At 45.2% G+C, this 26,152-nt stretch overlaps 1 protein-coding gene across 1 annotated transcript; it reads left to right on the forward strand.

The window, feature by feature from the left end:
- The first annotated feature begins 11,241 nt into the window (after positions 1-11,241).
- On the forward strand, positions 11,242-25,229 carry LOC133137471 (SLAM family member 5-like). The gene is made up of 5 exons (XM_061255771.1): positions 11,242-11,352; positions 22,186-22,509; positions 22,768-23,028; positions 23,709-23,820; positions 24,794-25,229. Exons 1-5 carry the CDS (start codon positions 11,316-11,318, stop codon positions 24,819-24,821), a joined length of 762 nt encoding a protein of 253 aa, XP_061111755.1. The 5' UTR covers positions 11,242-11,315; the 3' UTR covers positions 24,822-25,229.
- Positions 25,230-26,152: the final 923 nt, after the last annotated feature.

The raw sequence follows: 26,152 nt of genomic DNA on the forward strand, positions 1-26,152 counted from the left end.
TTCTGCATTGTACAGGAAGTGTTATATTAATATAAGTGTAGTTATGGTTCTGGGGTTGTAATTGTATGGTAATAATAGTTATATTCACATGTACCATCCATCCATCCATCCATCCATCCATTATCTTAACCCACTTGTCCTGAACAGGGGGGCTGGAGCCTATCCCAGCATACATTGGGTGAAAGGCAGGAATACACCCTGGACAGGTCACCAGTCCATTGCAGGGAACACACACCATTCACTGACGCACTCATACCCACGGGCAATTTAGACTCTCCAATCAGCCTAACCTGCATGTCTTTAGACTGTGGGAGGAAACCGGAGTACCCAGAGGAAACCCACACAGACATGGGGGGAGAACATGCAAACTCCACACAGCCGGCTGACCGGGATTTGAACCCAGGACCTCCTTGCTGTGAGGCAGCAGTGCTACCCACTGCACCATCCCTGCCGCCCTCACATATACCAGTCATGGTTAAATTGTTGTTGTTTTTTAGTTAGTAATGCCTGTGTGATATATTGCAGTAAAAATAGTAGTAGTGTTGTAATAGTTGTTTATTAATAATCATGTTGTAGTGTAAGCTGTGTTGCAGTAACAGTTGTAGAAATGATTATCGAGTAGTCATACTTGAGTAGTACTTCCCTTGTAATGAGTTGTACAGTGGAAGTGTTGTTTTAGTAATTGTGTATTAATAATAGATCTGGGTTCAAATTGTAATTATTTTGGATTCAAATACTTTTTGTGCTCTATTGATCTTACATGGTGTATTTGAGCCTGCAAGGAGGACCAGATGGGTGAGGTTTAAACCTTTGGGATAATTTCATTAGTTCCGATACACCAGGCAAGCTTAGTCAAATTCAGAAAAGCATTTGAATCCAAAACAAATACTATTGGTCAAATACTACTGGTTTGATTTAGTAGTTGTGTTTTAAGTTTTGTTACGATGGATGTGTTGTGTTGGTAACTGTGTTCGAGTAACAGTTGTGTTGCTGTTGTATTCGCTCACAGTGCTGCAGGCATTTCATGTCTGCGGAGATTCACTGCAGTTGAATGGAGTCGTTGGAAAGTCCATTTTGCTTCCCACGGAGGAGGAAGGACTGCTCAAAGAAACTAAGGGAATAATGGTGTGGAATAAGGAAAATGCTGATATCATCACATTAATGAGAGAATCAGAAAACTCACCATTTGAAATCCAGCAAATAGACTCAAACTTCACAGGGAGATTGATCATGAATAATGACACTGGGTCTCTAAACATCAGCAATCTGAGAGAAGAGGATTCCGGGGAATATGTCTTTGCCGGTTTAGCGTTATCCAGGTCCGTGAAGCCAGAGAGACATAAGCTGGAAGTTTATGGTGAGCACCTCAGTGTTTGTGTCTGTAGATCTCTGACCTACCCGGGCTGTGACGAAGTGTCCCTGAGCAAGACACCTAACCCCCAAATGCTTCTGATGAGCTGGTTGGTGCCTTGCATGGCAGCCAATCACTGTTGGTGTGTGAATGGGTGAATGAGAAGCATCAATTGTAAAGGCGCTATATATCTGAACTGTAATTAAGTGATGTGTTTCACCATTTGTGTATGTTGATTGTAATATTAATTTGATGCTGGTGCTTCCTTTCTCCACAGGGATGATTGTCTCAGTGCAGGTAACCACCCAGGTCAATAACAGCACAGACGGCTGTAATGTGACCCTGAGTTGCAGTGTGTTTGGAAGCCATCGGGTGGCTCTCTTCTGGTCCACAAATGGAGGCAACATTCCCAGAACAGAGAACAAAACTACCCTGACTGTGTCCCCCACCCTGGCAGAAGAGATCTACACCTGTACGGCCAAGAACCCCATCAGCTCCCAAAACAGCAGTGTGACAGCCAAGTCCTGCCAACCTCGCGGTCAGTCAGCAATTACTCTCTGATTAGCATAGTCTGTGATTAGCATATATTCAGCAGAAATTATTGGATGAAATAATGAAATAATGCACTCCTAGCACTTGGTCCGTCCTCTGCATATTTATGTTAAATCTGTATATCCTAGAATGAAAATTGCAGTTGATAATAGTGAAGGACGTGTGCATTTGTGTGCCATAAAACATGGACTCTATCTCTACTGATTTAAATGGGATCAAACCAAACATTACTTTCGACGATATAACGGTGCTATATGAATAAAGCTTATAATTATTTTAAAAAGCTGCCTAAAGCTGGTTGACACCCACAGACCTCCAATGTAGTGGCTGAGGGGCCAGATTTTACACCGAGGGCACTTCTAGTTGGGAAACCGTGACAACCACTCAAACTTTGAAGGCTGATTTCACAAAACCTCTTATGTCAGACACACATATTTTAACAAGCTATATCCTCCAAAATGGATTGGCCAATCCCGACAAGTGATTTCGTAGCTCCGTTCTTCTGATTTCACATTAAAAAAAATAATAATAATAATTCGATGTGTGATAAGATACGCTATTTACTGTGTTGCATCAAAATAATTTTGTGTAAGTGCGTGTGTTTGTGTGTGACAGTAGTTGTCTCTGTGGGGTCCTGTGTAATGTTTATTTCCTGCAGGTTCAGTGCCTCCTGTAGCACCATCTCCTGGCCTCTCACCGTGTGCACTAAGGTCAGTGCTGCTCTCCACGGGTCTGGTTGCCATGGTTTCGGTTGTCATCGCAGTTAATGTCAGAGAGAGGTGCTGCAGGTCAGTCATGGTCACTGTGTTTATATTTCTCATCAGCAGTGAGCTTCAATCTGACACACTCTGTAACCTCTTTAAAAACAGGTCCAAAAACACTCACACGCTTTCAATACAACACATTCTACCACACACTCACACGCTACCACACTCACACTCTCTGACACACACTCTACCACACACTCACACTCTCTACCACACACTCACACTCTCTAACACACACTCACACTCTCTACCACACACTCACACACTCTACCACACACTCACACTCTCTAACACACACTCTAAGACACACTCAGACTCTCTACCACACACTCACACTCTCTACCACACACTCACACTCTCTAACACACACTCACACTCTCTACCACACACTCACACACTCTACCACACACTCACACTCTCTAACACACACTCTAAGACACACTCAGACTCTCTACCACACACTCAGACTCTCTACCACACACTCACACTCTCTAACACACACTCTACCACACACTCACACTCTACCACACTCACACTCTCTACCACACACTCTACGACACACTCACACTTTCTAACACACACTTTCTAACACACACTCTGACACACTCACACTTTCTAACACACACTTTCTAACACACACTCTACCACACTCACACTCTCTAACACACACTACCACACACTCACACTCTCTAGCACACACTCACACTCTCTACCACACACTCACACTCTCTAACACACACACTACCACACACTCACACTCTCTAACACACACTCTACCACACACTCACACTCTACCACACACTCACACTCTCTAACACACACACTACCACACTCACACTCTACCACACTCACACTCTGTTGCACACTCACACTCTCTGTTGCACACTCACACTCTCTGTCGCACACTCACACACTCGGTCACACGCTCACACACTCTGTTGCACACTCACACACTCTACCAAACACTCACACACTCTGTTGCACACTCACACACTCACACACTCTGTTGCACACTCACACACTCGGTCAAACACTCACACACTCTGCTACACACTCACACACTCACACACTCTGTTGCACGCTCACACACTCTGTTGCACACTCACACACTCACACACTCTGTTGCACACTCACACACTCACACACTCTGTTACATACTCACACACTCACACACTCTGTTGCACACTCACACACTCTGTTACACACTCACACACTACCACACTCGCACTCTCTACCACACACTCACACTCTCTTCCACACACTCTACCACACACTCACACTTTCTAACACACACTTTCTAACACACACTCTACCACACTCACACTCTCTAACACACACTACCACACACTCACACTCTCTACCACACTCACACTCTCTAGCACACACACACTCTCTACCACACACTCACACTCTCTAACACACACACTACCACACACTCACACTCTCTAACACACACTCTACCACACACTCACACTATCTACCACACACTCACACTCTCTAACACACACACTACCACACTCACACTCTACCACACTCACACTTTCTTGCACACTCACACTCTCTGTTGCACACTCACACTCTCTGTCGCACACTCACACACTCTGTTGCACACTCACACACTCTACCACACACTCACACACTCTACCAAACACTCACACACTCACACACTCTGTTACACACTCACACTCTGTCGCATACTCACACACTCTGTTGCACACTCACACACTCGGTCACACACTCACACACTCACACACTCTGTTACACACTCACACACTCTGTTGCACGCTCACACACTCTGTTGCACACTCACACACTCACACACTCGGTCACACACTCACACACTCACACACTCTGTTACACACTCACACACTCTGTCACACACTCACACACTCACACACTCTTTTGCACACTCACACACTCACACACTCTGTTGCACACTCACACACTCACACACTCAGTTACATACTCACACACTCACACACTCTGTTGCACACTCACACACTCTGTTGCACACTCACACACTCTACCACACACTCACACACTCTACCAAACACTCACACACTCACACACTCTGTTACACACTCACACTCTGTCGCACACTCACACACTCTGTTGCACACTCACACACTCGGTCACACACTCACACACTCACACACTCACACACTCTGTTGCACACTCACACACTCTATCTCACTGAGACGGGTGCGTGGGGGTTGGACCCAAAATGCACGACTCAGAAACAATAGTAATATAAAGACCCCTCAGGGCTTTATTCGGGAGGAATCCCAGGAGAGTAGTCAACACAAGCAAAGTCCATACACGTAGATCCAGCCAAACAAAAAGTAAACAAACAAAAAGCACGGTGCCGAGGGAAGAGGCAAACTCGTAGTCGGTAGACGTGCAGGGAGGTCCGGTAGCAGGAGAGCTGTCAGCGGGGCAGATGAACAGACGGACGGCAGGCAGAGGCGTAGTCGTGGACGAAGCGGGAGTCGAAACCATGAAACAATCAGCGAAGCAAAAGTACAAAAACGGTAGGCGAGGACGGAGTCAAAAAACAAACGATGGTCACAAAACAGAAATCAATAAACAATGGTCGGTAACAGGCTTGGATCGTAACGTGTAATCAATAGTGGTAAATGCTCAAGAGTTGCGTGGTAAACAGAGGCAGACAATTTTGCGAAGAACAGTTGCGCGACTGGGCTATAAATGCGGGTGTAGATAGGTGTAGACGATTAGTTAGAGCGTAGCAAGGAAATGGAAAACAGGTGCGATGGATGACAAGTTTAACAAGGAGATTAGTAATCGTTAGTAATAAACCTATCCTGCCCTAGCATTAGTAAATTAGTAAATGACATGCACGAGAAACGTAAGGTAACATGAACACATGATTAGTTTGTTAGTTTCTACCCAATCCTGATCTAGCGTTAGTAGTTTTAGTCAATAGACAAATGGAACACTTAGGGAGTGAATGACAGAAGGAGAGAGAGAGAAAAGGCGGAACGCAAGGTTTGCGGAAAGACATGTAAAAGTGTATGCATAAACAACGACCAGTTAACGTAACAATAAACATAAATCAAAACATAACACAAAGCGAAACTAAGACGATAACCAATCAACATAACAAGGTAATATAATCGTGCGAAACATAACTAGACATGACAAGAAAATAAATCGTAACGAAACATAACTAAACAACATGACGAACCTAGACTAACATAATACATGATAAGACACTACGTGACTAAGACAACATGAATAAACATAAAACATGGCGAGACAGACCTGAAACGTGACACACACACTCACACACTCTACCAAACACTCACACTCTCTGTCACACACTCACACACTCGGTCACACGCTCACACTCTCTGTTGCACACTCACACACTCTGTTGCACACTCACACACTCTACCACACACTCACACACTCTACCAAACACTCACACTCTCTGTCGCACACTCACACACTCGGTCACACGCTCACACACTCTGTTGCACACTCACACACTCTACCAAACACTCACACACTCTGTTGCACACTCACACACTCTACCACACACTCACACACTCTACCAAACACTCACACACTCTACCACACACTCACACACTCTGTTACACACTCACACTCTGTCGCACACTCACACACTCTGTTGCACACTCACACACTCTACCACACACTCACACACTCTACCAAACACTCACACTCTCTGTCGCACACTCACACACTCGGTCACACGCTCACACACTCTGTTGCACACTCACACACTCTACCAAACACTCACACACTCTGTTGCACACTCACACACTCTACCACACACTCACACACTCTACCAAACACTCACACACTCTACCACACACTCACACACTCTGTTACACACTCACACTCTGTTGCACACTCACACACTCACACACTCTGTTGCACACTCACACACTTGGTCACACGCTCACACACTCACACACTCTGTTGCACACTCACACACTCACACACTCTGTTGCACACTCACACACTTGGTCACACGCTCACACACTCACACACTCTGTTGCACACTCACACACTCGGTCACACACTCACACACTCACACACTCTGTTGCACGCTCACACACTCTGTTGCACACTCACACACTCTGTTGCACACTCACACACTCACACACTCACACACTCTGTTACATACTCACACACTCACACACTCTGTTGCACACACACACTCTGTTACACACTCACACACTCTGTTACACACTCACACACTCTGTTGCACACTCACACACTCTGTTACACACTCACACACTCTGTTGCACACTCACACACTCTTTTGCGCACTCACACACTCACACACTCTGTTACACACTCACACACTCTGTTGCACACTCACACTCTCTGTTACACACTCACACATTCTGTTACACACTCACACACTCTGTCACACACTCACACACTCACACACTCGGTCGCACATCCTACTGCACACTACTGAGCAGCACACTCTCACCTTGTTAAAAGAGGTCTAAAAAGCCACACTGCTGCAGATTGTATTGCTTAGTATGAATTTTGAATGCAGTCCTTTGTTTAAAGTTCTTTATTTCTGTTGTTTTTTTCAGAGAAATGAGGACTGAGGAGGGAAGGTGAATCTGATATTTGGTATCTGTGTGTGTGTTAGATTACATTACATTACATTAGATTTGTATTAAAATTGAGTAAATGAGAACTCTCACCCTGCTACATTATCTGGTTTGTAAAAGTGCAAGCTAAAATTTGTGAAAATATATAAAATACAGTAAGTAGTCCTTGCAATGCCGTAAAGTCCATCTTTTAACCCACCGCTGGGAGGGAAATGCCGACACAGATTCTGATTATTGGTTTGTGCAAGCTTTGCAGTGATTAATTGTAGTAATTGTTAGCCATTATTTGATCTTAACAGTTTCCCTTACAATGTTTTTTTGCTATTACAGTATGTTTTTCATGTCTGTGAGCTTTTATGAACTCTCAAATGAATCCAAACAAATCGTAATCAAATTAAATATGAAATATCAATCATTTGTTGCCCCAATCAGAGCCTAGCTTGTGCTATACGTTCTCACAGATCCAGCGATCCACTCTGTTAGTACTGTTTGTTACTGCATTACGATGTTAAGCGATGAAGCTGCCCCAACCGCCTTTCTAAAGGCGAGAGCAATAAAACGAAGCTCCGCTGGAGTGATTCAAGAAATGCCAAGTCTGTCTCAGTCTCCATCAACTGCGCCGCTCACTACAATACTTTTCATCAAAATTACAAGCTACTATTGCACATCAGCATATTACAGCTTTTAATGTAAAACGGCATTCAATTTTAAAACAAACTCAGCTCTGTGGATCTGTTTTCATCTCAATGCACGCATTTGCATATGAAGTCACATGAAGTCTAGACAGTAATGCCATTCTCAGCTCAAAGAGTGAGTATTTACATCCTTTTTAAATCTACCGGAGCTGACTGAATTTCAGAATGTCCCATATGTTCAACAGGGCACCAAGCACAGTACACAGCTACTGTAACTTTTAGTTCCATATTTCAAATGTAGTGGAAAGTTTACACAATCAATTCCAAATCAAAGCATTAACAAATGTTATTAAGGCGGCGTTATTATTTTACAGGAAGCAAAGAAAAGTAATATTAATCTGTTCAAAAAAATGTCAGTGTCAACATTTCTCTCTTCAAACTGAAACATTACTGTATAAACTGAAAAAATCTTTCTCGATTTTTTTTCTAGCTGGGCGACATGGCTCAGGCAGTAAGAGCAGTCGTCTGGCTGTCGGAGGGTTGCCGGTTCGATCCCGCCCTGGGTATTTGCCATGTAGATTAAACTTCACTTTAAATTACTGAACTAATATGTAGTTGCATAACCATTGTTTTGGTTGCGTGTCTGTGTCGAATCAACCAACTTCTGGCTTCTGGTTGTAATATTGAGCTGGCCACTCCATTACCTCAATCATTTTTGTCTGGAACCAAGATGCTCCTCGCGTCCTCAATGTATTCAAACTGATCCATGATCTTGGAATACAAACCCAGCACCGTTGTATAAAAAACATCCCCATACCATGATTGTTGGCTTGAATTCAGTACCCGGGGGTCGTCTGACCACTAGACCCAAAAATAACAATTTTACTCTCATCAGTTCACAGAATGTTACGCCATTTCTCTTTGGAACAATCAATGTTCCTTGGCAAATTTTAACCAATTCTGCACATTTCCCTTTTTCAACAATGGTGCTTTACTGGGGTTTCTTGCTGATAGCTTAGCTTCTATCAAACGTCTTCTGACTGTAACAGTACTTACACGTAATTGTAGATCATCTTTGATCTTTCTGGAGCTGATAAATGGCTGAATATTTGCCATTCTTTGATCACTATTCTTTGATCCGTTTTAACAGTAGTTGCTTGTTTCCTTCTGCATGTTTCGGGTTTTTGTTGCCATTTTAAAGCATTTGAGATAATTTTAGCTGAGCATCCTATAATTTTCTGCACTTCTTATTAATATGTTTTCCCCTCTCCAATCAACTTTTTTATCAAATGATGTTGTTCCTCCAAACAATGTTTGGAACGGCCTATTTTACTATTCAGAAGAAAATATATTTTATAATAATGTGTGAAACATTCGCTTCCTTTTTTCCTTACTAAAGGACAATTAATGACACCTGTTTTTTCACAGAATTAATTAATTCTCTAATTAAACTCCACACTGCTATTATTTTTAACACACCCCTTTCAATGAATGAGTCAATTTCTCAGAACAAGCAGTGTGCATGTCATGACAGTTGGGTCTGTTGTTTTTCTATTACACTACGACATCTACAAGTAAATTATTTGTGCCATGCAGAAATATCACTACGACTAATAACAGTGGTTCATCAGGTTACTGATGTTGTACTGCTATTTTTTGAACACCACTAATTCCTTCTGTTACTAAACAGGGCTGGTTGACATGAGAGATCAGACAGAAATGTGTTAATGTATCTTCACAAAGTAGAACATGCCTACCAAATACTGTCTATATACTAATCTGTCTATATACTAACTACAGTCAAAAAGATGGAGGCCAATGTTACTGCATGTGACATAGGTGATAAAGAGATCTAAATCACACTAAATACATCACCTACAGTGTATCCGGAAAGTATTCAGAGCGCTTCACTTTTCCCACATTTTGTTATGTTACAGCCGTATTCCAAAATTGATAAAATTCATTTTTTTCCTCCAAATTCTACACACAATACCCCATAGTGACAACGAGAAAATCGTTTTTTTGGTGATTTTTGCAAATTTATTAAAAATAAAAAAATATGTACATGTACATAAAATGTACATAAGTATTCACAGCCTTTGCCATGAAGCTCAAAATTGAGCTCAGGTGCATCCTGTTTCGACTGATCAACCTTGAGATGTTTCTACAGCTTAATTGGAATCCACCTGTGGTAAATTCAGTTGATTGGACATGATTTGGAAAGGCACACACCTGTCTATATAAGGTCCCACAGTTGACAGTGACATGTCGGAGCACAAACCAAGCATGAAGTCAAAGGAATTGTCTGTAGATTGCCGAGACAGGATTGTCTCGAGGCACAAATCTGGGGAAGGGTACAGAAAAATTTCTGCTGCTTTGAAGGTCCCAATGAGTACAGTGGCCTCCATCATCCGTAAATGGAAGAAGTTCGGAACCACCAGGACTCTTCCTAGAGCTGGCCGCCCGTCTAAACTGAGCAATCGGGGGAGAAGGGCCTTAGTTAGGGAGGTGACCAAGAACCCGATAGTCACTCTGTCAGAGCTCCAGCATTCCTCTGTAGAGAGAGGAGAACCTTCCAGAAGGACAACCATCTCTGCAGCAATCCACAAATCAGGCCTGTATGGTAGAGTGGCCAGACGGAAGCCACTCCTGAGTAAAAGGCACATGGCAGCCCGCCTGGAGTTTGCCAAAAGGCACCTGAAGGACTCTCAGACCATGAGAAACAAAATTTCTGGTCTGATGAGACAAAGATTGAACTCTTTGGCATGAATGCCAGGCGTCATGTTTGGAGGAAACCAGGCACCGCTCATCACCTGGCCAATACCATCCCTACAGTGAAGCATGGTGGTGGCAGCTTCATGCTGTGGGGATGTTTTTCAGTGGCAGGAACTGGGAGACTAGTCAGGATTGAGGGAAAGATGAATGCAGCAATGTACAGAGACATCCTGGATGAAAACCTGCTCCAGAGCGCTCTTGACCTCAGACTGGGGCGACGGTTCATCTTTCAGCAGGACAACGACCCTAAGCACACAGCCAAGATATCAAAGGAGTGGCTGGTATAGAGGTACTAAAGTAGACAGACAGACAGACAGATAGAGAGTTTTTAAGACTGAATTGCTTTTCATCTCGAGAGGCATTCAGTAAGAAATTAGAAATTAGAAATAGAGAAGTTTCCGTTTGTTTCAATGTTTGTTTCTGGGTTCCACTTCTGTTTTTTTAGAGCAAATGGCAGAGTTCGCAATATGGGGCACTATTAGTAATATGGGGAAATATGTGGAAATATGGGGCACTTCTTGTGTAAACACACACAGGCACACATACACGTACACACATACACACATAATAAGCCCTATCTCCATAGAGGAAGCCACACAGATCTCTTGGATTGAAAATGCTTGTCCTGTTGGTGCCCACACTGCTGTTTGCAGGTACAGTTTAATAACTACGTCTATTTGAAATATGTATTCATATAATAGGTGACTTGCCTCTTATTTTGTGTGGTTCAAATCTCTTTATCACCTTTGTCATCTGCAGTAACATTTTCCTCCATCATTTTGACTGTAGTTAGTATACAGACAGATGTATTTGTAAGACATGTTCTACTTTGTAAAGATACATTCTCTGATCTCTCATTCCAACCAGCCCTGTTTGCTTCCTGAAGGAATTAGCTGTGCTGTGCTGTGCTTGATGCCCTGTTGAACATACGGGACATTCTCAAATTCAGTCAGCTCCAGTAGATTTAAATAGGCTGTAAATACTCACTCTTTGAGCTGAGAATGGCATTACTGTCGAGGCGTCATGTGACTTCATATGCAAATGTCTGCTTTTTACATGACTCATTGTGCATCATGGACTGTATAGTATAGAGCTTTGTGATTATATGACCACTAATTTAAAAGATTTGTAGTGTACCTCCCCACCAGACCGAATCACTTTACCCCCTCACCAGATCTATTCACCCCCCTCCCCACTCCTGTGATGTGTTTCAATGTATGACAATGGCCATTTGTTCTCCACTCAGGGACAGGGTATAAGTGTTGACATTCTCCCTCATCTGCTAGTTCTTGTTGATCTGTACTTGGGGAACAGAACCACTAGTTCCTCTACTATATTAAACTTTCACATTTGAAACAAAGACATACCTGCATTTATTGTTCTACTGACAATCGCACAGATGAATATATTTAACAAAAATTTGACATTATTGGCGAGCCAACCAGGAGTCAAACCTAGAAAATAATGTAGAATTAGTTCAATATATTCAACCATACAATGTACAATTGTGGGCCCAGAGGGTAGCATTACCCCACTCTGTCCCAGTCCAACGGCTTGATTCTTCCCGTTCCTTCAGAGGGTGACATTGCCTATTTTTACATGAACCTTCGTATTGTTTTAATCATATGAATTTGGATGCATCATTGTTAGACCAGGGTAACTTATTGATTAACACTTCATGACCCAGCTCCCCTGGTTATCCTTTCCCTAAAACCCAAGTATTATGTTATTATTATATGACCATTAACATGCTTTTACTGTAACACCAAATGCTCTATTTTGCGAAGCAATTCTTTCATGTGCCCTCTGTTGTGATGCTTCACCATCTTTCCACCATGTCTGAAGTCCAGTCGGTGAATCCAACTGCAGCTGGGCATATTATCCTTGCTTGATACATTGTGTGTGGTTTGTGAATAGGACAGGAACCTCCCATGTAGTAGTGCAACCAGGCGCCAACTAGTCTGGTCCATAGAACCAGGAGCATTGTCCTCATCCTGATTAGTTCTGTAGGGGAGAGAAAGAACAAGTGTGAGTGTATAGTCTTATGCAGTTTTAATAATTGTATTCATATTGACACTGATGTCAAAGCTCATTTGCGTCCCAGCCAATTATTATTATTTTTTTATTATTTATTTTATTTTATTTTTTTAAAGGTAGGCACCTCTGTTGCCCTAATGGCCATTAGTACAGCTGGGAATGCCAAAATTCAATTTGAAACCATTGTCTCTTTCCTGTTGTTTTGGAAATCCAGGAAATCCCCATCATGGGAACACTATGGGTGACATGGTGTCGTGTCTAGGAAACGACAGAGTCCAAATCTTCAATTTGTCGAAAAACATTACATTACATTACATTACATTATTGGCATTTGGCAGACGCTCTTATCCAGAGCGACGTACAACAAAGTGCATACCCAAAACCAGGGATAAGTTCGCTTAAAGATCCTAGAGGGAAGTACAATTTCAACTGCTACCTGGACAAGAAAGATAAGATTTTTTTTTTGAACAAAGAAACAAACAACAGAGCAAAAGTGACCAAAGTTCACTATCCAAACACTGCTTACCTAGCTAACTAAAAATACCGATACACAAAGCAAGTCACAGAGACGACAATTAAGGTTCACAGGGTAGGGAGGGATGGGGAGAGGTGCTGCTTGAAGAGGTGTGTCTTCAGCTTGCGCTTGAAGGTGGGGAGAGATTCTTCAGTTCTGACCTCAACGGGGAGTTAGTTCCACCACCGTGGAGCCAGAACAGACAGTAGTCGTGAGCGTGAGGTGGAGGTTCTGAGAGGAGGAGGTGCCAAGCGGCCTGTGGAGGCTGAACGAAGAGGTCTGGCAGGGGTGTAGGGTCTGATGATTGTTTGTAGATTAGCTCGGGAAGACCCCTTAACTGCTTGGAAGGCTAGCACCAATGTTTTGAATTTGATGCGAGCCATGACAGGCAGCCAGTGGCAGGAAGTAAGCAGGGGGGTGACGTGTGAGTATTTGGGAAGGTTGAAGACCAGACGAGCTGCTGCATTCTGGTTAAGTTGGAGGGGTCTGATGGCAGACGCTGGGAGGCCAGCCAAGAGGGAATTGCAGTAGTCCAGGCGGGATAGAACAAATCGCTTGGACCAGGAGCTGGGTCGAGTAGGGGGTGAGAAAGGGGCGGATTCTCCGTATGTTGTATGGGAAGAACCTGCAAGACCGGGTCACCGGCGCAATGTTCTCGGAAAGGGACAGTCTGCTGTCCATCACCACGCCGAGGTTTCTTGGACTGGGTGATGGCGTGAGTGTGGTATCCCTGAGGGAAATGGAGAGATCCAGATGAGGAGAGGTATTAGCAGGGATGAGTATCATTTCATCATTTATCATTTCAAAAACGACACCACGGCAGCAAGTTCTTCAGGAAAATCAGACTTTATTAGCACACGTGCATAAAGCCAGATCAGTTCTCCAGAACTGAACCCCGACTGTCATTTTTACACCCATTTTATACACAGTTACTCCACCTACAACACCCACACTGTTCTTATCGTAACTCCTCCCAAAGCTCCTCCCACAACATCATTGTGGCAAATCACCAATGGTCCTTATGCTCTGCCAAGTTCAGCGCGTTCTGCCAACTACGAACAAAGTTCAGGACTCCCCCCGTCCTCACTTCACCCCGCACCTGCTCTTGGCAGAGTGGAAAACTACCAGACCTCATTAAGTTCTGGATGCCCCCCCTCTAACACACACATCATCCATACACGTCACTCTGTATCTTTCGCTTTTATAAGACGATCTAAGCTGCCGTAATCATTGAAAATATACGGACATACTAAACATTTGATTAATTATTCTCTTCTAAGGGAGTAAATGTACGTTGCATTCTTTGCTCTCATTTCAACAGTTTTCACTGTGGTTTCTTGCGTTTTCATAAGCTCAGCTATAATTAATGTTCTAGGTTCATTTGATTTAAAAACAAGCAGCGTACATGGGATATAGTGATTATAAGTCACTTGCCTATAGATACACTTCTGGCAAAAAACATTGAGAGTCCCAGAGAAATCAGCTGTACAGTCATATCTCGCTCTGCCCGTGTCCTTGACAGTTCGAGACGCCTCCCCCCCCCAGCTGGCTGCTGTGTAATTCTAGCACAATTTAGCATTAATCGGTTTGAAACTATACAGGGTACATATCATACTTTAATACGGATATATTGATACACTTTTAGCATACATCATCGAGCGCTTTGGAGGAACCAGCCTGCTGACTAAGGTGGAGTCTGATTTTGACTTGTGATTGTTTATCATGCTTTTAGGAGGGAGATCTTTTGTTCTGTGAATTTTTCCCTACAATGGCTCAGGCAGTAAGAGCAGTCGTCTGGCAGTCGGAGGGTTGCCGGTTCGATCCCCCACCCGGGCTGTGTCGAAGCGTCCCTGAGCAAGACACCTAACCCCCAAATGCTCCTGACGAGCTGGTTGGTGCCTTGCATGGCAGCCAATCGCCATCGGTGTGTGAGTGTGTGTATGAATGGGTGAATGGAGAAGCATCAATTGTACAGTGCATTGGATAAAGGCGCTATATAAATGCCTGCCATTTGCCATTTACCTGTACCCACAAGACACTAGCTGTAGTAGCAGCCTCCCCATGGCCTTAACCGCAGACAGTAGGTCTGACATGTGAGTGCCTTCAGTCTCTGGCCCTATAGCCTTAACCACAGAAAGTAGGTCTGACATGTGAGTGCCTTCAGTCTCTGGCCCTATAGCCTTAACCGCAGACAGTAGGTCTGACGTGTGAGTGCCTTCAGTCTCTGGCCCCATAGCCTTAACCGCAGAAAGTAGGTGTGACATGTGAGTGCCTTTAGTCTCTGGCCCCATAGCCTTAACCACAGACAGTAGGTCTGACATGTGAGTGCCTTTAGTCTCTGTCCCCATAGCCTTAACCGCAGACAGTAGGTCTGACGTGTGAGTGCCTTCAGTCTCTGGCCCCATAGCCTTAACCGCAGAAAGTAGGTGTGACATGTGAGTGCCTTCAGTCTCTGGCTATTCTGACTGAGGCTGCTGTGCACCCAGCCGTTTTGGCCCTTTTCCTTCCTTCCCCCCTCCTTTTGACCAGCACTGTCAACAATACTGTCATTGGTGCACACACGGGGGCTCCTACACTCACTCTGAATGTGGCCTGCTTTTCCACAGTTAAAACAATTAAATTTGGCCTGGCCCTGATTAGATGTTAGTACGGCAATCCTTTTCCTGGAGCTCTGTTTGGGGGATGAACTGAGTTGAGACTCATTCCATGCAGATAAACAGTCCTGGATCTCTCTGCCTGTCTGATTGGCTGTGCACTCAATTCCCTATTAAATTATAATAATAATTGCTGGCAGGTAGGGGAAACACAGCCTTTGTATTTATGAATGACCAAACTCCAGAAAATCGGGTCATCACCTGTCAATAGTGCTCTGGCCCCTCCACCTCTGTTACGATTATAGACTCCTACAAATGTTCTAAGAAAATCTGTGGGATGCTGCCCCTCCTTGTGAACAAACTCAAGAATTTTATTCATGTCAGCTATAACAGCTATAACGAGCATAGCCTCGTTCATTAGTCTTAATCGTATGTCATTTTTGGGGAAAGCAACAGGGTTTCCATGGCCCTGTACAAATTCTACTGGGATAATGGCCGATGTAGGCAGCCCAGATTGTAATCATTTACAGCAGTCCTTGTCAGTAAACTGAGTGTATTCGCTGTAGCGCTTGCACCTTGTCAACAACAGCAGTCGGGTCGCTAACTCCATCCCACGTGGGAAGTTGTTGCTGATAAGTAGTCAACCCAGTCAGTGTAAGATCGCGATCAACCTGCTGGTCCTCATATTCGTAAATGACAGTCCCATTAACGGGATTATTTGTTCCACTTGTACAAACTCTGCGTGTACTTATTGGCTTGCGTTTGGTGATCTCCCCTCAATGGAAACCGCCCTTCGGAAATGAGAACAAAGTGAATGAGCAATGGATGCACTACATCCTGTCTGGTCATCATTACTTCCTTCAACATCCACGCCTACCCAAGGATCTGTCGCATTTGCCCGTCTGATCTGCCATTCATCATCATCAGGACTGTAATCTGACTCTGCTGGTCTAATGTCCCGAAACCAAGCGCTGCCACTCGCCGTTGCATTACAGTGTTAGTTCATTTTTGCTTTGCTATTTTTTCCTTCAACAACCTTAACTTTTGTACAATGCCCCAATCCTTATTTTCACCAGAGACATTCCATAACTCCTCATATGCGATCTGCGCCTCGCGTAGCTGTCCCTGCGCTTTAATTAATCCTGAAGTCGTGCTACTCAGTTTTTCCCCTCAACTGACAAATGTCTTTTTTAAATTCTAGTTGTGCTGTGGAATCCAAGGAATCGCCACCTTAACGTGGTGGAGGGGTTTGTGTGTCCCGGTGATCCTGGGAGCTAGGTTGTCGGGGGCACTGTTGGCAAATTGGTCCCGGGGGAGGGGCCAAACTAAGAGCGATTCAAAGACTCCATGATACGGCCACACAATGACCTAGTTACCTCGCCCGGAAAAGGGAGCATCGGCCCCTTCTGGAGCCAGACCCGGGAGGGGAGCTCGTCGGCGAGCTTATCCCATGGGGCCCGGCCGGGCACAGCCCGAACTGGTCACGTAGGGTCGCCGCCCTGTGGCCTCACCACCTGCAGGGGTCAGCATCGGAGTCGGGTGCTTTGCCCAATGGGCAGTAGGCAAAGGCGGGGATCCGGGCGAGCTGATCCTCGGTGTCGCAGACTGGTTCTGGGGACATGGAACGTCACCTCTCTGGTGGGGAAGGAACCAGAGCTAGTGTGGGAGGCGGAGCGGTACCAACTAGAAATAGTTGGGCTCACCTCCACGCACAGTACTGATTCCGGAACCAAACTCCTGGAGAGGGGCTGGACTCTTCTTTTCTGGAGTTGCTCAAGGTGAGAGGCACCGGGCGGGTGTGGGGATACTCAGAAGCCACCGGCTGAGCGCCACTGTGTTGGAGTTCCACCCGGGGAATGAGAGGGTCGCCTCTCTGCGACTACGTGTCGCTGGGGGGAATGCTCTGACTGTCAATTGTGCTTATGCACCAAACGGCAGTTCAGAGTATCCGGCCTTCTTGGAGTCACTGGGCGGCATCCTGGAAAGGGTGCCACCCGGAGACTCCATAGTTCTGCTGGGCGACTTCAACGCTCACGTGGGCAATGACGGAGAAACCTGGAGGGGGGTGATTGGGAGGAATGGCCTGCCTGATCTGAACCCAAGTGGTGTTTTGTTATTGGACTTCTGTGCTGGTCATGGATTGTCGATAACAAACACCATGTTCGAGCATAGGGTAGCTAGGGTAGTGTACTTGGTACCAGAGCACCTTAGGCCAAAGATCGATGATCGACTTTGTGGTCGTATCATCAGACCTGCAGCCGTATGTCTTGGACACTCGGGTGAAGAGAGGAGCAGAGCTGTCAACTGATCACCACCTGGTGGTGAGTTGGATCAAGTGGCCGGGGAGGCTGCCGGACAGACCCGGTAAACCCAGATGTGTAGTGAGGGTGAACTGGGAACGTCTGGCGGAGGCCCCTGTTCGTGAGGTCTTCAACTCCCACCTCCGGAGGAACTTCTCACGCATCCCGGGGGAAGCTAGGGACATGGAGTCCGAGTGGGCCATGTTCAAAGCCTCCATTGCAGAGGCGGCAAGCAGGAGCTGTGGCCAGAAGGTCATCGGTGCCTGTCGGGGTGGCAACCTAAGGGAGGGAGGCCATCAAACTGAAGAAGCAGGCCTTTCGGGCTTGGCTGGCCTGGGGGTCCCCTGAAGCAGCAGACAGGTACCAGGTGGCCAGAAGGGCTGCGGCTTCGGCTATAGGAGGAGTTCGGGAGGCTATGGAGAAGCCGGTTGGCCTCGAGGAAGTTCTGGCAAACCATCCGACGACTCAGAAAGGGAAAGCAGGGCTTGTCTCAGGCTGTTTTCAGCAGGGAAGGAGAACTGCTGACCCGGACTGGGGATATTGTCGGGCGGTGGAAAGAGCACTTTGAGGAGCTCCTGAACCCGAACAACACGTCCTCTGTGGAAGAGGCAGAGCCTGAAGACTCTGCCTCTTCCAGGAATCTGCACCTATATCCCTGGCGGAAGTTGCAAGTCGCCGGGTGTGGATGAGATTCGCCCTGAGATGCTGAAGGCTCTGGACATTGTTGGGCTGTCTTGGCTGACACGCCTCTTCAGTGTAACGTGGAGGTCGGGGACAGTACCTGCAGAGTGGCAGACCGGGGTGGTGGTCCCCATTTTTAAGAAGGGGGACCGGAGGGTGTATTCCAATTATCGGGGTATAACACTCCTCAGCCTCCCTGGGAAAGCTTACTCTAGGGTGCTGGAAAGGAGGCTCCGACCGACGGTCGAACCTCGGATTCAGGAGGAGCAATGTGGCTTCTGTCCTGGCCGTGGAACAGTGGACCAGCTCTTTACCTTGGCGGGGTTGCTGGCGGGGTCATGGGAGTTTGTCCATCTAGTCCACATGTGCTTTGTGGACTTGGAGAAGGCTTTCGACCATGTCCCCTGGGGAACCCTGTGGGGTGTACTGCGGGAGTATGGGGTACCGGGGCCGTTGCTACGAGCCATCCGGTCCCTGTATAACCAAAGTGAGAGCTGTGTCCGCATTCTCGGCACGTTTCCAGTGGGTGTTGGACTCTCAAGGCGCAGCCGAGGTGAGGAGAGTGTCCGGTTTGGTGACCTCAGAACCACATCTCTGCTTTTTGCGGATGATGTGGTTCTGCTGGCTTCATCGGACCGTGACCTTCAGCACAGACTGGAGGGGTTTGCAGCCGAGTGTGAAGCGGCCGGGATGAGAGGCAGTCCGAAAACGGTGGATTGCTCCCTCCGGGTTGGGAACGAGCCTTTGCCCCAAGTGAAGGAGTTCAAGTATCTCAGGGTCTTGTTCACGAGTGAGGGTAGAAGGGAGTGTGAGATCGACAGGCGGATTGGTGCAGCGTCAGCAGTAATGCGGGCGTTGCACCGGACCGTCGTGGTGAAGAGGGAGCTGAGCCGGAAGGCGAAGCTCTCGATTTACCGGTCGATCTATGTCCCAACCCTCACCTATGGTCACAAGCTTTGGGTCATGACCGAAAGAACGAGATCGCGTATACAAGCGGCTGAAATGAGCTTCCTCCGTAGGGTGGCCGGTCTCAGCCTTAGAGATAGGGTGAGGAGCTCGGACATCCGGAGGGAGGTCGGAGTAGAGCCGCGGCTCCTTCGTGTCGAAAGGAGCCAATTGAGGTGGTTCGGGCATCTGATCAGGATGCCTCCCGGGCGCCTCCCTTTGGAGGTTTTCCGGGCTCGTCCAAGTGGGCGCAGCCCCGAGGTAGACCCAGAGCCCACTGGAGAAATTATATAACGCATCGGGATCCCCCAAGAGGAGCTAGAATGCGTTGCTGGGGAGAGGGACGCCTGGAATACCCAGCTTTGCCTACTGCCACCGCGACCCGACTCCGGATAAGCGGGTTACGATGGATGGATGGATAGTTGTGCTGTGGCATGCACCAGGCGTTCTGCAACAGAGGCCTCTAGGATTTCCCTCCAGTTTCATCTCCGAACGTTCAATGTCACATCGCAAATTAGGAATTTCCGTAACTTTATCTTTCAGACACTTAATTGTTTGGAACATAGCCATCACACAATTAGCTTGTCTCGTTTTCTAATTCTTCTCCTTTGCATTGCGCTCTCCACAAGCAGTTTTAAGATATTCAAACACATCTGTTCCATTTGGTAGAGGCCTGTAGCGTAGCGGTTAAGGTAAATGACGGGGACACGCAAGGTTGGTGGTTCTAATCCCAGTGTAGCCGCAATAAGATCCGCACAGCCAATGGGCCCTCGAGCAGGCAAACAACTGTACGTTGCTCTGGATAAGTCTGTTGCTGGATCATTGCGCGGTTACAAACCCAGTTCCTACACTACACTCAGGACCTCTCTGGCCTCTTTTGGTATATAATATGAATGGCGTGCCTCTTTTGGTTGTTCACATTTGGTATGTAATATGAATGGCGTGCCTCTTTTGGTTGTTCAAATTTGGTATGTAATATGAATGGCGTGCCTCTTTTGGTTGTTCACATTTTGGATGTATTCGGACTCTGTGCCACTTTACAAAACCACTTGCTCCTGCACAATTTTGATTGTAGTTTAGAGTTTGTTTGTAGTTCATTTGTTTGGAGGTATTTATATTTTAGTGTATGCTTCACCCTTACCTGCTGACATTAGCTTGTGAGCCCCCTGAAGGGTACATGAAGCCAGCGCCCCTCCCGCCCCCAGGGGACAATGCAAACATAATTTAAGTGAATTAAAGTATATGGGCATTGAGGCTATCAGGTTGCCATATGGGGGGCTTTCATGCTGAAAGGCCTTCATGAGGATTTGACATTGGCTTGTTTAATTTAATTCTTTGCTCGTTGCCGGTTTCTTGCACGTGACTGGCCCTACTATGTGCCACGTTACCTTACCTGTTGTGGCAGGTAAATGTTTTATGTTTGATGGAACCTGCATTTTGCTTTGTTACTTTTGGCAACAGACGAAAGGTTGTTTTGCCCAAAATGTTGGTGCAAATTAATAATGAAATCATCCATCCATCCATCCATCCATCCATCCATTATCTTAACCCGCTTATCCTGAACAGGGTCGCCAGGGGGCTGGAGCCTATCCCAGCATACATTGGGTGAAAGGCAGGAATACACCCTGGACAGGTCGCCAGTCCATCGCAGGGCACACACACCATTCACTCACACACTCATTCCCATGGGCAATTTAGACTCTCCAATCAGCCTGACCTGCATGTCTTTGGACTGTGGGAGGAAACCGGAGTACCTGGAGGAAACCCACGCAGACACGGGGAGAACATGCAAACTCCACAAAGAGAGGCCCCGGCCGACCAGGATTCGAACTCAGGACCTCCTTGCTGTGAGGCGGCACTGCTACCCACTGCAACAGCCATGCCACCCTCACATATACCAGTCATGGTTAAATTGTAGTCGTTTTTGTGTTTTTTAGTGAGTAATGCCTGTGTGATATATTGCAGTAAGAATAGTAGTAGTGCTGTAATAGTTGTTTATTAGTAATCATGTTGTAGTGAAAGCTGTGTTGCAGTAACAGTTGTAGAAATTATTATCAAGTAGTCACACTTGAGTAGTACTTATCTTATCTTTGATTGTGTATTAATAGTGGACCAGGGTTCAAATAATATTTATTTTGAATTCAAATACTTTTTGTGCTGTATTGATCTGACATGGTGTATTTGAGCCTACAAGGAGAACCAGATGGGTGAGGTTTAAACTTTTTGGATAATTTCATTAGTTCCGATACACCAGGCAAGCTTAGTGAAATTCAGAAATGCATTTGAATCCAAAACAAATACTATTTGAGCCCTGGTCTGATTTAGTAGTTGTGTTTTAAGTTTTGTAACGATGGATGTGTTGTGTTGGTAACTGTGTTCTAGTAACAGTTGTGTTGCTGTTGCATTCGCTCACAGTCTGCGGAGATTCACTGCAGTTGAATGGAGTCGTTGGAAAGTCCGTTTTGCTTCCCACGGAGGAGCGACTACTCAAAGGAATTGGTTACATGAATTGGAAAAAGAACAGCGATGATATCATCACATTAGTGAGAAAATCTGAAAAATCATCATTTGAAATCCGGCATATAGACTCAAACTTCAAAGGGAGATTGATCGTGAATAATGACACTGGGGCTCTAAAAATCAACAATCTGAGAGAAGAGGATTCTGGGGAATATGTCTTTGGCGGTTTAGTATCATCCAGGTCCCTGAAGCCAGTGACATATGAACTGCAAGTTTATGGTGAGCACCTCAGTGTTTGTGTCTGTAGACCTCTGACCTGGAATGAAGTGGTGTGTCTCCATGTGTGTGTCTGTAGATCCCTGAACTGTAATGAAGTGGTGTGTTTCAGTGTGTGTCTGTAGATCTCTGAACTGTAATGAAGTGGTGTGTTTCAGTGTGTGTGTGTCTGTAGATCGCTGACCTGTAATGAAGTGGTTTCACCATTTGTGTCTGTTGATTGTAATATTAATTTGATGCTGGTGCTTCCTTTCTCCACAGAGATGATTGACTCAGTGCAGATAACCACCCAGGTCAATAACAGCACAGACGGCTGTAATGTGACCCTGAGTTGCAGTGTGTTTGGAAGCCACTGGGTGGTGCTCTTCTGGTCCACAAATGGAGGCAACATTCCCGGAACAGAGAACAAAACTACCCTGACTGTGTCCCCCACCCTGGCAGAAGAGATCTACACCTGTACGGCCAAGAACCCCGTCAGCTCCCAAAGCAGCAGTGTGACAGTCAAGTCCTGCCAACCTCGCGGTCAGTCAGCAATTACTCTCTGATTAGCATAGTCTGTGATTAGCTTGTACTCGGCAGAAATTATTAGATGAACTTGCACTCCTTGCACTTGGTCCGTTCTCTGCATATTTATGTTAAATCTGTATATCCTAGAATGAAAATTGCAGTTGATAATAGTGAAGGACGTGTGCATTTGTGTGCCATAAAACATGGACTCTATCTCTACTGATTTAAATGGGATCAAACCAAACATTACTTTCGACGATATAACGGTGCTATATAAATAAAGCTTAGAATTATTTTAAAACGCTGCCTAAAGCTGGTTGACACCCACAGACCCCCAATGTCTCCAGACCCTCCAATGTAGTGGCTGAGGGGCCAGCTTTTACATCGAGGGCACTTCTAATTGGGAAACCGTGACAACCACTCAAACTTTGAAGGCTGATTTCACAAAACCTCTCATGTCAGACACACATATTTTAAAAAGCTATATCCTCCAAAATGGATTGGCCAATCCCGACAGGTGATTTCGTAGCTCCGTTCTTCTAATTTCACTTCCAAAAAAATAAAAATAATAATTAGATGTGTGAAAAGATACGCCATTTACTGTGTTGCATCAAAATAATTTTGTGTAAGTGCGTGTGTTTGTGTGTGACAGTAGTTGTCTCTGTGGGGTCCTGTGTAATGTTTATATCCTGTAGCACCATCTCCTGGCCTCTCACCATGTGCAGTAAAGTCAGTGCTGTTCTCCATGGGTCTGGTTGCCATGGTTTCGGCTGTCATCGCAGTTAATGTCAGAGAGAGGTGCTGCAGGTCAGTCATGGTCACTGTGTTTATATTTCTCATCAGCAGTGAGCTTCAATCTGACACACTCTGTACCCTCTTTAAAAACAGGTCCAAAAACACTCACACGCTTTCAATACAACACACTCTACCACACACTCACACTCTCTACCACACACTCACACTCTCTAACACACATTCACACTCTCTACCACACACTCACACTCTCTACCACACACTCACACACTCTACCACACACTCACACTCTCTACCACACACTCACACTCTCTACCACACACTCACACTCTACCACACTCACACTCTCTACCACACACTCACACTCTCTACCACACACTCTACCACACACACACACTCTCTAACACACGCACTACCACACACTCACACTCTCTAACACACATTCTACCACACACTCACACTCTACCACACTCACACACTCAACCACACACTCACACTCTCTAACACACACTCACACTCTACCACACATTCTACCACACACTCACACTCGACCACACTCACACACTCTACCACACACTCACACTCTCTAACACACATTCTACCACACACCACACACTCACACTCTCTAACACACACTCACACACACTACCACACACTCACACTCTACCACACTCACACTCTCTACCACACACTCACACTCTCTAACACACACACTACCACACTCACACTCTAGCACACTCACACTCTGTTGCACACTCACACTCTCTGTCGCACACTCACACTCTCTGTCGCACACTCACACACTCGGTCGCACGCTCACACACTCTACCACACACTCACACTCTCTGTTGCACACTCACACACTCACACACTCGGTCACACATCCTACTGCACACAACTGAGCAGCACACTCTCACCTTGTTAAAAGAGGTCTAAAAAGCCACACTGCTGCAGATTGTATTGCTTTGTATGAATTTCGGATGCAGTTCTTTGTTTAAAGTTCTTTATTTCTGTTGTTTTTTTTCAGAGAAATGAGGACTGAGGAGGGAGGGTGAATCTGATATTTGGTATCTGTGTGTGTGTGTTAGATTAGATTACATTACATTAGATTTGTATTAAAATTGAGTAAATGAGAACTCTCACCCTGCCACATTATCTGGTTTGTAAAAGTGCAAGCTAAAATTTGTGAAAAATATATAAAAAACAGTAAGTAGTCCTTGCAATGCCGTACAGTCCATCTTTTAACCCACTGCTGGGAGGGAAATGCCGACACAGATTCTGATTATTGGTTTGTGCAAGCTTTGCAGTGATTAATTGTAGTAATTGTTAGCCATTATTTGATCTTAACAGTTTTCCTTACAATGTTTTTTTGCTGTTACAGTATGTTTTTCATGTCTGTGAGCTTTTATGAACTCTCAAATGAATCCAAACAAATCAAAATCAAATTAAATATGAAATATAAATCATTTGTTGCCCCAATCAGAGCCTAGCTTGTGCTATACGTTCTAGCAGATACGTTCTAGTACTGTTTGTTCCTGCATTACGATGTTAAGCGATGAAGCTGCCCCAACCGCCTTTCTAAAGGCGAGAGCAATAAAACGAAGCTCCGCTGGAGTGATTCAAGAAATGCCAAGTCTGTCTCAGTCTCCATCAACTGCGCCGCTCACTACAATACTTTTCATCAAAATTACAAGCTACTATTGCACATCAGCACATTACAGCTTTTAATGTAAAACGGCATTCGATTTTAAAACAAACTCAGCTCTGTGGATCTATTTCAGATGTTTTCATCTCAATGCACGCATTTGCATATGAAGTCACATGAAGTCTAGACAGTAATGCCATTCTCAGCTCAAAGAGTGAGTATTTAGAGCCAATTAAAATCTCCTGGAGCTGACTGAATTTCAGAATGTCCCATATGTTCAACAGGGCACCAAGCACAGTACACAGCTACTGTAACTTTTAGTTCCATATTTCCAGTGCAGTGGAAAAATTACACATTCAATTCCAAATCAAAGCATTAACAAATGTTATCAAGGCTGTATTATTATTTTACAGGAAGCAAAGATAAGTACTATTAATCTGTTCAAAAAAATGTCAGTGTCAACATGTTTCTCTTCAAACTGAAACATTACTGTATAAACTGAAAAAATCTTTCTAGATTTAACTTCACTTTAAATTACTGAACTAATATTTTCTTGAATAACCACTGTTTTTGATGACTGCTGCGCACCTGTGTTGCATCGAGTCAACCAACTTCTGGCACCTAGAAACAGGCATTTCAGCCCAGGATGAACAAACTACATTCCACAGTTCCTGTGAATTTTTGGATTTTGCGGCAGAAACAGCATTTTTAATGTCACCCCACAAGTTTTCAATGGGGTTG

This window comes from Conger conger, chromosome 9 (genome assembly GCF_963514075.1).
Source record: "Conger conger chromosome 9, fConCon1.1, whole genome shotgun sequence".
NCBI lineage: Eukaryota > Metazoa > Chordata > Actinopteri > Anguilliformes > Congridae > Conger > Conger conger.

Excerpts from the sequence above, each read along its gene's own strand:
- LOC133137471 (XM_061255771.1), top strand. The coding sequence starts at position 11,316 with ATGCTTGTCCTGTTGGTGCCCACACTGCTGTTTGCAG. Across the intron at positions 22,510-22,767 it reads ATATGAACTGCAAGTTTATG|AGATGATTGACTCAGTGCAG; the intron begins GTGAGCACCTCA and ends CTTTCTCCACAG. Across the intron at positions 23,821-24,793 it reads GTCAGAGAGAGGTGCTGCAG|AGAAATGAGGACTGAGGAGG; the intron begins GTCAGTCATGGT and ends GTTTTTTTTCAG.